General features: G+C 43.9%; 1 protein-coding gene across 2 annotated transcripts in view; it reads right to left on the bottom strand.

Moving 5' to 3' along the window:
* LOC132383398 (mitogen-activated protein kinase kinase kinase 5-like) overlaps nucleotides 1-13,799 on the bottom strand; it is a 195,583-nt gene that overhangs the window by 170,626 nt on the left and 11,158 nt on the right. For both annotated transcript variants that reach the window (XR_009508658.1, XM_059954299.1), the window contains exon 2: nucleotides 559-698. Coding sequence is in view for 1 of the 2 variants with exons in the window: in XM_059954299.1 (XP_059810282.1) it covers nucleotides 559-698 (140 nt within the window). In the remaining variant the exon portion in view is untranslated. The remainder of the gene's footprint in view (nucleotides 1-558; nucleotides 699-13,799) is intronic.

The raw sequence follows: 13,799 nt of genomic DNA, 5'->3' as shown, positions 1-13,799 counted from the left end.
CGTGGGTTTCCTCTGGGTGCTCTAGCTTCCTCCCACAGTCCAAAGAGGTACCAGTTAATTGGTCACGTGGGTGTAATAGGGTGGCGCAGGCTCATTGAGTTGGCAGGACCCGATGCCACCCTATTCCTTTAAATAAACAAACAGAACTGGAGAATTATAACCTCGGGTGCAAGGGGATCTGATTTTATTGCTTCAGACTCACGTACCCAAAGGGGCCAGCATCAAGGAGGTAATTTTATATGTAGTTTACCACCTGGATTGAGAGGGCCTTCCATTAATTATCAGTAACAATTATTCTCTCAACATAGGCTGACTCATCCCACTTTGAGAACTTTAACACAATCCTTGCCCACGTCCCTTGGCCCCGGGGAAGGAAACTACGGAAACACTCGGCAGGACAGTCTGCATCTGTAGCGAGGGAAACAAAGTGAACGTTTCAGGCTGAAGAACGCACACAAGGAATATAGCGATCCCAAGTTCTCGTGTACAGCTGGAGGGTGGCGGTGAGAGAGAACGGAAGAGTTTTCACGGGTTGGTGGAGTTACCTGGACCCCTTACCTGCAGCGACTGCAGCGTTGTCAGATTGCTATCGCAGCAAAGGATGACGTTGTTGATCATGCTGAAACTCTCCCGCACACCAAGGTGATAGAAGAGTGAGGAGTGACAGTACGGGTCCGTCATCTCCACCACTGCCACATCTGTGAACAAACAGCACTGTGAATTGGAGCACCTCCGAAACCCGATCCATTGTACAGGAACGGACATTATGGTTGGAGGTGTGGATTCTTACACAACTCTCATGACTATAAATTTAGTTAGGTACATGGATAGAGATTGTCATGGGTCGGGTGCAGATCGATGGGACTAGTTTGGCATGGACTTGATGGGCCAAAAGGCCTGTTTCTGTGCTGTAGTGTTCCATGACTCTATCAACCTTATTTCGTTCCCTTCCCCAGCCCTCTTTATTCATTTACTGGAGTAACCTAGCTCACCTCTCTACCTGCACTCTCTAATCCGCCCCCACGGGCTTGGAAAGCCAAAGACCACACCGGACCAGGGCCAGTCAGCTAGACAAGAAAAGCCTCGATAGATTGGACATCCCCCATTGGCTTCCAGTTCTGGTGTCACAGTGACAGGGAGGAGAGGATATACCACTGAGACAATTTTACACAAGATGAAATGAATGTTTTAATAAATTGATAGATGTTCAATTCAGTCAGAAATCACTTCTCCATTCTTACATTATGCAGCAGAGTGCAGCACAGGAACATCACCCTCAAAACCTCGTGCAAGCCACACCAAGAACAAGTGACACATGGAAACACAAGCTACTGTATGTCATCAAGAGGCACTGGATCAGAATCAGGCTTATCATCACTGTCTTACACGATGTGAAATCAGCGCTCGCTCCAGGACATACTGGCAGCCAGGAAGTTAAGGCTGTTTGCCTTTCCCACACTGACCCTTCAATGAGCCAACACACTTGTTAACTGGATAGTATACTGTATCAAGCAGTGTATGTAGTCAAGATAGCTTGATAGTATCATACAATGAAGAACTGGAAGCTAGGTTAGTTAGCTTCACCTCTTTGCAATCAGGAGATGATAAGACATACTGTAGGAACAGAATTAGGCCACTTGGCCCATCAAGTCTGCTCCACCATTATTATCTCTCTCAACCATATCCTTCTGCCTTCTCCTGGTAACCTTTGATGCCCTGACTAACAAAGAACCTATCAATCACCACTTTAAATGTACCCAATGAATTCCACAGATTAACCACCCTCTAGCTAAAGAAAGTCCTTCCCATCTCTGCTGTAGATGGATCTCCCTCTATTCTGAGGCTGTGCCTTCTGGTCCTAGACTCATTGACTATAGGAAACGTCCTCTTCACTGTCTAGGCCATTGAATTTTCAATTGATTTCGATGAGAACCCTCCCTCATTTTTCTAAGCTCCTGTGAGTACAGACTCAGAGCGATCAAACCATCCGCATGTTAACCCTTTAATTCCCAGAATCATTCTCATGAAACTCCACAGAGCTTGCTCCAATATCAGCACCTTCTTTCTTAGATTCCTTTCAAAGATAAGGGGCCCAAAACTGCTCAGAGTACTCCACGTGCAGTCTGGACAATGCCATATAAAGCTTCAGCATCACATCCTTGCACTTATATCCTAGTCCCTCCGAAACGCACGCTAACATTGTATTTGCCTTTCTTGCCAACTCAACCTGCAAGTTAACCTTTAGGGAATCTCACACAAGGACTCCTTCACAAACAAGAGAAGATCTGCAGATGCTGGAAATCCAAGCAACACACACCAAACGCAGGAGGAACTCAGCAGGCCAGGTAGTGTCTAGGAAAAGCACCCAGCCGAAGGGTTTTGGCCCAAAATGTCGACTGTACTCTTTTTCTAGCTGCTACCTGGCCCGCTGAGTCACTCCAGCATTTTGTGTGTGTTGATCCCAAGTCCCTTTGCACCTCTGGGTTTTGAAATTTCTTCCTGCGGTGTATTTACTAGTTGAATAATATTATAAATATATACATTCTTTGTGGTTTATATAATTCATTATGGGTTACATGTAAAAATATGTAAATTAGACCACATGCTACAAAACATTACACTTCCCATTTAAAAAGTGCTCTACACCTGTATTCCTACAAAAGTGCGGGATAATACACTTCCATCCACTATATTCCATCTGCTACTTCTTTGTAAATTCTCCAAATCTGTCGAAGTCCTTCTTCTGACTCCCTGCTTCCTCAAATCTACCTGGCCCTCCACTTACATTTGCATCATCTGAAAACTTGGTCACAAAGCCATCAATTCCATCATCCATGTCATTGAGATACAATCTGAAAAGAAGCAGTCCCAATACCAAACCCTGAAGAACACCACTTGCCAACCAGAACAGGCCCCTTTTCTTCCCATTGTTTGCCTCTATCCAGGCTTGTATCTTTCCTGTAATACCGTAGGCTCTTGTTAAGCAGCCTTGTGTGTGGCATCTCGTCAAGGCCCTTCTGAAAAGCTAGGTAAACAGTATCTACCGACACTCCTTTGTCTATTCTGCCTGTTATTTCCTCAAATAATTCCAACATATGTCAGGCAAGATATCGCCTTAAGGAAACCATGTTGACTTTGGCCTACGTTATCATGCATCTCCAAGTACCCTGAAACCTCATCCTTAATAATGGAATCCAAAATCTTCCCAATCACTGAAGTCAGCCTAACTGGCTCATAGTTTCCTTTCTGCCGCCTTCCTCCCTTCTTAAAGAATGAAGTGACAATTGTCATTTTCCAGTCCTTTGGAACAATTTCAGGATCTAGTGTTTCCTGAAAGTTCATTACTAATGCCTCCACAATCTATTCAGCTACTTCTTTCAGAAACCTGAGGTGTAGTCCACCTAGTCTAGGTGACTTAGCTACCTTCAGAACTTCCAGCTTCTGAAGCATCTTCTCATTACTAAAAGCAACTACGCTTACTTCTGCCCTCAGGTGCTCTTGAATTTGTGGCATATTGCTCTTGTCTTCCACACTGAAGACTAAAGCAAAATACATATTAAGTCCGTCTGCCATTTCTTTGTCCCCATTATCCACTCTCAACTCTCTTCATATATCTGAAATAAATTTTGGTATCCTTTTTGATATTATTGGCTAGTTTACCTTCATTTCTTCTTTTCTCTCCTTTTGACTTTTTTCGTTGTCTTCTATTGGTTTCTAAAAAAGTTTCCCAATCCTCTAACTTCCCACTGATTGTTGCTATATTATATGCCCTCTCTTTTGCTTTTATGCTATATTTGACTTCCCTTGTCAACCACAGTTGCGCTATTTTCCCCTTTTCTTCTTAGTGATGCATCTATCCTGCATCTTCCAAATTGTCCTCAGAAACTCCTGCCATTGCTATTCCTCTGTCACCCCTGATAGTGTTCCCCTTCCAATCAACTTTGGCCAGCTCCTCTCTCACACCTCTGTAACTCCATTTACTCCTCTGTAATATTGATGCAACTGACTTCACCTTCTCCCTTTCAAACTGCAGAGTGAATTATGATCACAGCATCCCACGGCCTTTACCTTCAGCTCCCCAATCAAATCTGGTTCATTACCCAATCAAGAATTGCCTTTCCCCTAATGGGCTCAACCACAAGCTACTGTAAAAAACCATCTTGTAGGCATTCTACAAATCCCTTCTCTTGGGCTCCAGCACCACGTGATCTTCCCTAATCTATCTGCATACAGAAATCCCCGTGACTGTCTTAATATTGTCCTTATTACAAGTCTTTTCTGTTTCCCCTTGAAATTTATATCCTATATCCTGGCCACTGTTTAGGGGCCTGAACATAACTCTATTCTGGAGTTAACTCTGGTTTCTTTACTGCATCATCTGATCCTATGTCACCTCTTTCTAAGGATTTGAATTCATATTTTACTAACAGAGCTACTCCACTCCCCCTGCCTACCTGCCATTTCGATACAAGGTGTCTCATTAGGTATTATAAGCTTCCAATTATGATCTTCTTTCAGCCGTGACTCAGTGATACCCACAGCATAATACCTGCCAATCTCTAACTACACTACAAGATCACCTACCTTATTCAGGGTACTGCAGATAATATTTCATGGGTCTTGGCCACAGAAGTAGTTGCTTCTATTTCATAATTAATGCAGTTATTCTAGCACAGCTCAGTAAGTCCTCCACATCATTTCCTACCACATATATGCTGTTTTTAGTACAAGGTTACACAATTCTGTCAAATAATGGCATGTTCGGCCAGAAGAGGAAGGTAGCATTGAATCTAGCTTTGTTTGATAGCAACACACACAAACTGCTGGAGGAAATCAGCAGGCCAGGCAGCATCTATGGAAAAAAGTACAGTCAAGGTTTCAGGCCGAGACCCTTTGGCAGGACTGGAGAAAAAATGATGAGGAGTAGTCAAGGTGGGGGCAGGGGGAGAGAAGCACAAGGTGAGAGGTGAAACCTGAAGGGGGAGGGGTGAAGTTAAGAGCTGGGAACTTGATTGGTGAAAGAGATACAGGGCTGGAGAAGGGAGAGTCCGATAGGAGAGAACGGAAGGCCATGGAAGAAGAAAAAGAAAAGAAAGAAAGAAAAGGAGCATCAAAGGGAGGCAATGGGCAGGTAAGGAGATGAGGTGAGAGAGGGAAAAGGGGATGGGGAATGGTGAAGGAGAGAGGGGCGGGGCCATTACTGGAGGTTTGAGAAATTGGTGTTCATGCCATCGGGTTGGAGGCTATTCGGACAGAATACAAGGTGTTGCTCTTCCAACCTGAGTGTGGCCTCACTTCAACAGTAGAGGCGGCCATGGATTGACATATCAGAATGAGAATGGGAAGTGGAATTAAAATGAGTGGTTACAGGGAGATCCCACTTCTTCATTTAGTCTTACTTCTCTATCGGTCCCCAATTTACCTTTCAGCACCCTCTATATACAATTAACACTCATTATTGAAACTCAAACTACATCCAGTGGTGTAGTTTCTGCATAAGTATGACTGAAAATGTGAACAGATCTTCACGCAAGTCCTAAAACTAGATAGAGAGAATCCAATTAAATAAATAGCACAAAAAAACCATGACACTTGTTCATTTATTCATTGAGAAAAATGATCCAATATTACATGTATTTGTTGGAATAGGTATGTGTACATCTGGGGAAATGCCTCCTACAAAAGCTATTTGGAGACAGGTGTTCCACTCAAATGAGATGAGATTGGGGATGTGGGTTGTAGAGGAGCCCTGCCCTACAAAGAAGACAAAGTCAGGTTACTGACAAAGCCTGCTCTTCTCATGAAAGATCTCTTTATGTGCACCATGCCTCAATCAAAACAACTTTCAGAGGACCTTAGAAGGATAATTGTAGAGATGCATGAAGCTGGAAAAGGTACAAAAGCATTTCTAAGGACCTGAGTGTTCATCAGTCCACAGTAAGAGAAACTGTCCACAAATTCAGTACCGTTGCTACTCGCCCTAGGAATGGGCGTCCTGCAAAGATCAAACCAAGAGCACAACAGAAAATGCTGAAGGGGGTGAAAAAGAACCCAAGGGCAACAGTAAAGGTCCTGCAGAAATCTCTAGAATTGTGGAAGTCGCTGTTCATGTGTCCACTATAAGAAAAGCACTGAACAAGAATGGTGTTCATGGAAGGACACCACAGTGGAAACTGCTACTCTCCAAAAATAAACATTGCTGCACATCTCAAGTTTGCAAAAGACCACATGGATGTTCTACAACGCTTTCCGACAATGTTCATTGGACTCATCTGTCCAATCTGACAAATGTTGAACTTTTTTTGGGCAGAAATGCACATTGCTATATTTGGAAGAGAAAGTGCACTGCACACCAGCACCAAAACCTCATCCCAACTGTGAAGCACGGTGGAAGGAACATCATGGTTTGTGGCTGCTTTGCTGCCTCAGGGCCTGGACAGCCTGTGATCATTGAGGGAACTATGAATTCAAAATTGCATCAAGACATTTTACAAGAGAATGTCACGGGAGCAGCCCATCAACTGAAACTTAATAGAAGTTGAATAAGCAACAAGACAATGATCCAAAAGACAACAACAGAATGGTTTAAAAAGAAGAAAATCTGTGTTTTGGAATGTTTGAGTCAAAATCTATAGGAGCTTAATCCTATAGAAATGCTGTGGAAAGACCTGAAGAAAGCAGTTCATGCAGGGAAGCCCACCAGCATCCCAGAGTTGAAGCAGTTTTGTACGGAGGAATGGCCTAAAATTCCTCCAAGCCGATGTGCAGAACTGATCAACAGTTACCGGAAACGTTTGGTTGAAGCTATTGCTGTACAAGGGACTCACACCACTGAAAGAAAAGGTTGACATACTTTTTCCAACAAATACATGTAATATTGGATCATTTTCCTCAATAAATAAATGAACAAGTATAACATTCTTGTGTTATTTATTTAATTGGGTTCTCTTTATCTAGTTTTAATATGTAAAGATCTGATCACTTTTTAAATCATATTTATGCAGAAATAGGAGATAATCCCACAGGGATCACAAACTTTCTAGCACCACTGTATATTCCACAGTAACACCTGGTTATTAACACTTACTATGGATATTCTCACAACATTCAGTGAGCATTTAGATAAATGCTTGAACCCCCCCCCCCCCCACCAATGCATAGAAGGCTATGGGCAAGTGGGATTGGTACAGATAAATGTAATAGTTAGTATGGATGCGATGGCCCAAAGGGTTCATTTCTATGTTGTATAACTCTATGATTATGACTGTAAAAGATGGATTCAGAAAGAATAGTTAATTGGCTAAATCAAATTCTCATCTCCTTTCCTGTGTCTTTGCCGATTATCTTGAGATCTCTTGTATTACTTGATAAAACAATTCTTCCAATTCTCATTAACTTCTGCAGGCTGGATCAATCAACATGAGTTGAAATAAGAATCTGGCAATTTATCATTGGTTTTATAACACAAGTACATCATGCGTCTCCTGCAGCAGTAACAACTGTGCAAACTCACTCAAGCGTTTGGAAAGCACCGATCCATTCTGAAACCCGGACTGTTGGATAAATACAAGCCCTGTCTTCTTTCTGCAGAACAGCAGAGCCAATAAGTTGAAATGAGAACTTGGCCGTGATCATTTTATAACTTTTGATAGTAAAGGCAGCAGCATTCCTGCCTTACCAAGGCCAGAAGTAGGCTTCTGATGAATTTTCCATCAGAATTCCTTATAGAGATTACTGGAATGCTGGAATGAAATAGAAGCAAAAAAAACTTGGAAAGAATATCCACTGCCCAATGATTTACAAAATATGGAATCTAACAGTACTTTCAAGGGGAATAAGAATGCATTTAGGATGCATTAAATGAATGCACATGACATTTCAAAAGCCTTTTTTTGTCACATGTACATCAAAACTTCCAAACATATAGTGAAATGTTTCATCTGCGTCACTTGTGCTGGGGGCAGCCTGCAAATGTCAGCACGCTCCCAGCACCAACGTAGCATGCCTACAAGCTCACTAACCCCAAAGTGTACACCCTTGGAATGTGGAAGGAAACCCACGAGGTCATGGGGGAGTGTGCAAACTCTTTACAGACAGCAGTTGGTATCGAAGCCCAGTCTGTGATCACTATAAAGCGATGTGCTAACTATGCCATCTTCTACACAATGCTTTGTAGCAACATTATGCTGCAACCTCAGTGATCTTTGTATCGGTAAAAGTCAACCAGCACAAGTGGGTCAAACAGTCTCATCGATAGCCTGGCAGTACACAACATGAGCGTGTTGGTGGAACTTGCAGGGTCAGACACGTCCATATATGGTTTACGTGCACAACTGCATGGCTCCCTCACCTATTGAGTTCCTCCAGCATCTTGTGAGTTGCCTCAGATTCCAGTGTCTGCACCCTCTCTGCCTCCTCTGTGCCAAGCAATACTTTCTAAAACTGGAATTAATGATAACAAAAAAAAACTATTTTCAGAAAGTTTGAAGCAATGGTGATTTATTTTCCCACACAAGACATGAGAAGGAAATTCTTGCTGTCTCTCCAATATACTCAGTGAAAATAGATCACAACACCGCAGAACCAAAAGCCCGCCACAGAATTGACAACCGGAGCAAGAATTCTATTCAGTCAGTGAAGTCACCCAGCACCAGCGAGCAAACAAATCACAAACACAAGAGGTTCTGCAGATGCTGGAAGTCCAGGACAACACACACAAAATGCTGGAGCAGCTCAGCAAGTCAAGCAGCATCTCATGGGGAGCTGTGGGGAGTCTGCATTGTCGGGTACCTTTGCTCTGTCTGCAGCAGGCAAGGCTTCCTGCAGGCCAACCACTAATTCCACTCCCCAATCCCATAATGACCCCACGTCGGTCCATAGCCTCCCCTACTGTCACGATGAGGCCATTCTCATATTGGAGCTGCAACACGTCATATTCCGTCTGGGCAGCCACCAATCTGGGAGCACGAATATTGGTTTCTCCCCTTCTTGCTTTTTCCATTCCCCGTTCTGGCTCCTTTCTTATCTCTTCTCATCTCTTTACCTGTCTATCACCTCCCTGTGAAGGCCCCCTCCTACCCTTTCTCCCTTGGTCCATTCTCCTCCAATCATATTTCTTCTGCCTCAGCCTTTTAACCTTTCACCTATCACCTCCCAGCACCTCTCACTTTATTCCCCTTCCTCCACCCATCTTCCCCCCACCTGATTTCACCTGTCAGCTTGTACTCCTTCCTCTCCCTAACCTCCTTATTCTGCCTTCTTCCCCTTTCCTTTCCAGTCCTGATAAAGAGCCTTGACCACTGCTCCCTCTAATTTCATTACTGCCCCGCACGCCCGCGGAACTGGAATGCTCCTGCACACATCGTCTTCGTTGCCTTGCGGTTGTAATAGGACACTGCTAGAAAAAAAGTTTATGAAATGTGAAAGGTATTCTTTGTGGTACTGCAATTCATTGTACACTGGCTAATAAAATCACAAGTATGTGATATTTCAATTTCATTCTCAATATTCATAGCATACATATTGAATATTGTTTAAAGTGCCGGCCGTGTAACAATCCCCTGCTCAGAGCGATGGCTGGTCTGCACAGTTGCAAAAGAAAATTAGAGGGAACGCTGGTCTCGACTGTAGAAGTCAACTGTTTATTCCTCTCGGTGGATGCTGCCTGGTCCGCTGAGTTCCTCCAGCATTTTGTTACTCTACATACAAATCCCGGCAGCAGAAGTTGAACAAGCAGCTTCATTAGCAGAGCTGTTGACTTACAAGTGTGGATGCTGCAGTAAGGGACACTTCCCTCGCTGACAAACCAGCAAAGACACGTTCATTAAAAAGCTGAATGCAGATCAATACTCACTGCAGCAGGGCTGGTTAATAAATTCAACGGGCTGCAGGCACGTACTGTACACATACTTCAACCCTATCTGCACCATGACTGTCAACTGCCTTTCTTCATTGTCTCCACTTGCTGATTTTGGGGAGCATTATTAATACATACTTTATCAGGTACGCCTATACACCTGCTCACTAATGGAAGTATCTAATCAGTCAATGATGTGGCAGCAACTCAGTGCTTAAAAGCATGCAGACGTGGTCAAGAGGTTCAGTTGTTGTTCAGACCAAACATCAGAATGGGGAAGTGTGACCTCAGTGACTCTGATTGCTGGTGCCAGACAGGGTGGTTTGAGTATCTCACAGAAACCGCTGAGCTCCAGAGATTTTCACACAACAACAATCTCTAATTCACAGAGAATGATTTTTAAAAAAATCCAGCGCACAGGCAGTTCTGTGGGCGAAGGCATGTTGTTAATAAGAGCGGTCAGAGGAGAATGGCTATGCTGGTTCAGGCTCAAAAGAAACTCAAATAGCCACACATTACAACAGTGGTGGGCAGAAGTGCATCTCAGAATGCACAGCACCTTGAACATCGATGGATTACAGCAGCAGAAGACCACGAAAGTATACTCAGTGGCCACTTTATTAGGTACAGGGGGTAAATACAACTAATGACTGCAATATAACATAAAACAAGTCGCTTTCAAGGCCATTCAAACAATTGCCTTTATAGTACTATTAGCTCACACAATTCAGTGAAACTGTTGATCTGCAAAGCCACGTCCCTGCATGCTAAGGAGATCCAGAGGCTTGGAGGACTGTCTGTGTGTACGGGAAGCTTGTTTTGCTGTTGTTGTTTGTTGTGGACTATTTTGCTGTGTTGTGTGTTGTTTTGCCAAGTGTTGGCATCAGGATGTGTGGCGACACTGGCGGGCAGCCCCCAGCACCGAATGTCTTGATGTGCATATGATAACCCGAATCTGATCTAAACGGAACACAATACTCCAAATGCACTTTCACGTGACTGTTGTACAACTACAACATAACCTAACAACTTCTACCCTCAGTGCCCTGGCTGATTAAGGCCAGCGTCTCCTTCCCCACCCTGTCTACCTGTGATGCCACTTTCAGAAAAAGGTGTGCTTCAAGTCTAGGTCCCTCAGTTCTGCTTGGTTCCCCAGGGCTCTACCATTCCCTGTGAAAGACATCCTGGGTTGACTTCCGGGGGTTCCTTCTGTTCTCAGAAGTTTTAAGAATATTGAGATGAACCTCCTCATCTCAACAATGTGTTTGAACATCCAGAGCTAGTCTTGTCAAATAAGAACAGTCCCATCATAAATATACACTTCCATTTGAACGCGCCAAAAATATTCAAGTGAACTATACAATTGTAACGATTGAGATTGAATTCAATCTCCTGTCATTGCCATAGTACCTGAGGGGTAGAAAAACAAAGATAAAGAGGATAGATAATAACTAGTTTTATTTGTCACATGTACATCACACATAGAGTGAAGTTGGTATTTTGCATCAACTCAAATCAGCAAGGATTGTGCTTGCCAACCCGCAAGTGTCACCATGCTTCCAGTGCCAGCGTAGCATGCCCACATCTTATTAACCCTGGCTCTACATCTTTTTGGAACATGCATGGGAACCACAAAGTCATGAGCAGAGCGTACCAACTCCCTACAGGCAGCGGTGGGAATCGAACCCAGACCTGGCTGCTGTAAAGTGTTAGACTAGCTACTATGCTACAGTACCACCCAATGAGTATTCTGAGTGTGGGGAGAATCCTTCACCAGGTCTCCACTGTGTGTCTGCCTGTGCTGTACAAAGGCTTGTTAGTCATCAATCACCATGGCAACTCTACCCCACTCCCACCCCATTAGAGAGATTCCTTATGTGCTTCACTACACTCTCAGCAAATGAAAATAAACATTTTCTTTTCCCATTCTGCTGAAGTATGTTTGACAAGATATGTTAATTTTGTTTCTTTCTCCACAGACACTGCCTGACCTGCTGAGTGTTTCCAGCATTTTCCATTTCCATTTCAGACTTTCAACATCTACAGTTTATTTTATTATCATTTTCACTGCCCCTCCAGCTCTGCAATTAATTATCAGTCCTACGCCCCAGATCACATTGGTAAATCCTATTCTCTCTTTAATATAACAAATAATCCGCCAGTCATTTGAAAACTTCTTGAAAATTACACTCGTTTCTGACGCCTTTTAAGAGAAGTCAAACATAGCACATCTGATTGAGTTTGAGCTCAGCATACAGTCAGTTGCTTGTCAAAGCATGAAATACTGCAGGTCACCAAGTCCGAATCAGACAGCACCGTGTTCTCACCTACCATTACGTCCATCTACACAACCCCAACTGCCCGAAATGCACCATGTGCCCTGTCTGTGCAAGCATCTGTATAAATGCCTCTTTAACATTGTATTGCATCAGATTCCAGTGCACTTCAGACATCAGCGAGGTCTCAGTAAATGTGCTGAAAGGGGAGAGTCCTGGTTAAGATCAGTCACCCAGATAGCAAGTAAATCTACCCACTTACAATTTGTGTTCCTAAGGTTCCCTGAGCAGGTACACCCTGCATTACACAACATCCCATGATCTACTGTGAGCAAAGCAATTAATCAAAAACAAAACGGAAGGCCTATACAAATAACCTGTCCATCAACAGCAACATTGGACTTTGCAACCTATAAGTCGATTTCTTGGAGCTAATCATCGTACCTAATCATCGTACCTTAATTAACTACTGGCTCAAAGATAAAATACGGTTCCATTGTATGTTGACTCACTCATTCACCGTCACTAAAGAGAAGTCACAAAACCTGCATCCAGAAACTTTGAAGCCAGCCTGGCTGAAGGAGGGAAGCCCTGGCATTCCATCTCCGCAAATCAATCCCTGGTTATAAAAACCCTTCCGCACCAGTAAAAGTGTGTGAAAGGTCAGCTGAACTCCAGGGTCGAGTTCGACAGACCGTGTACGTTTAACAAGCTCATCCACCATCACTGAGCAGGGGGACAAAGAGAGCCTACAGATCTGGGTCACATCAGGCAGAAGCCCAGCGTGATGCCGAAGATCTTATATCTTTTCCTCTGATCAATCAGGCAATGCAGACGCAACTCTTGTCTCTTCAGCCTGCTCCGTCACTGACTGCCATTCTCAGATCCCTACCTCGATACCCACCTGTCAACACCCTCAGAATGTCATACGCCTCAACTGAGCCCCTCTCACTTTTCCAAACTCCAGTGGATACAAGCCCAGTTTGTACATCCTCTCTGCATAAAGAGACCCTCCAGCTCTTAAGATTAGCCTCTGAACTGTTCCGATGCATTGACATTCCTCTGACAACAAGGAGACCAATACAGTGCACAGTACTTGAGATGTCGTCTCACTAATACGCTATAAAACTGAAGCAAAACCTCCCTACTTTGGTGCATCACTGCCCTAGCTATTAATTGCAAAATAACCCTTGATACACCATTAAATAATAACTGGCACATCGGGCAGCAACCTTGCTGTTTCTTTAGCATTTGCCTGTTTTACCGGCCCGAGTTGCTAGCTCGACGCTCAACCCAGCACAGGCGGAAAGCGTGCACGGTGCCCGCCAGATCTGAACCCGGGACCACTCACCCCAAAGTCCGATGCTGATGCCACTGCACCACTGACTGACTAACACTTCATTGAAGGCCTTCTGGAAATTCTATACTTTCACCAGTTCTACATCACTTTTATTTATTTAGAGTTACAACAGGGTAACAGGCCGTTCTGGCCCAACGTAGCCGAGCTGCCCAACTACACCCATGTGACCAATTAACCTCCTAACCCGTACATCTTTGGAATGTGGGAGGAAATGAGTGCACCCGGACGAAACCCAGGTGGTCACGAGGAGAGTGTACAGACCCTTTCCAGGCAGAGGCTGGGCAGAATCTAGTTCACTGGTGCTGTA

Source organism: Hypanus sabinus, chromosome 30 (assembly GCF_030144855.1).
Source record: "Hypanus sabinus isolate sHypSab1 chromosome 30, sHypSab1.hap1, whole genome shotgun sequence".
Classification (NCBI taxonomy): domain Eukaryota; kingdom Metazoa; phylum Chordata; class Chondrichthyes; order Myliobatiformes; family Dasyatidae; genus Hypanus; species Hypanus sabinus.
The sequence above is the reverse complement of the archived record's forward strand: the minus strand, read 5'-3'. Positions and strand labels throughout refer to the sequence as shown.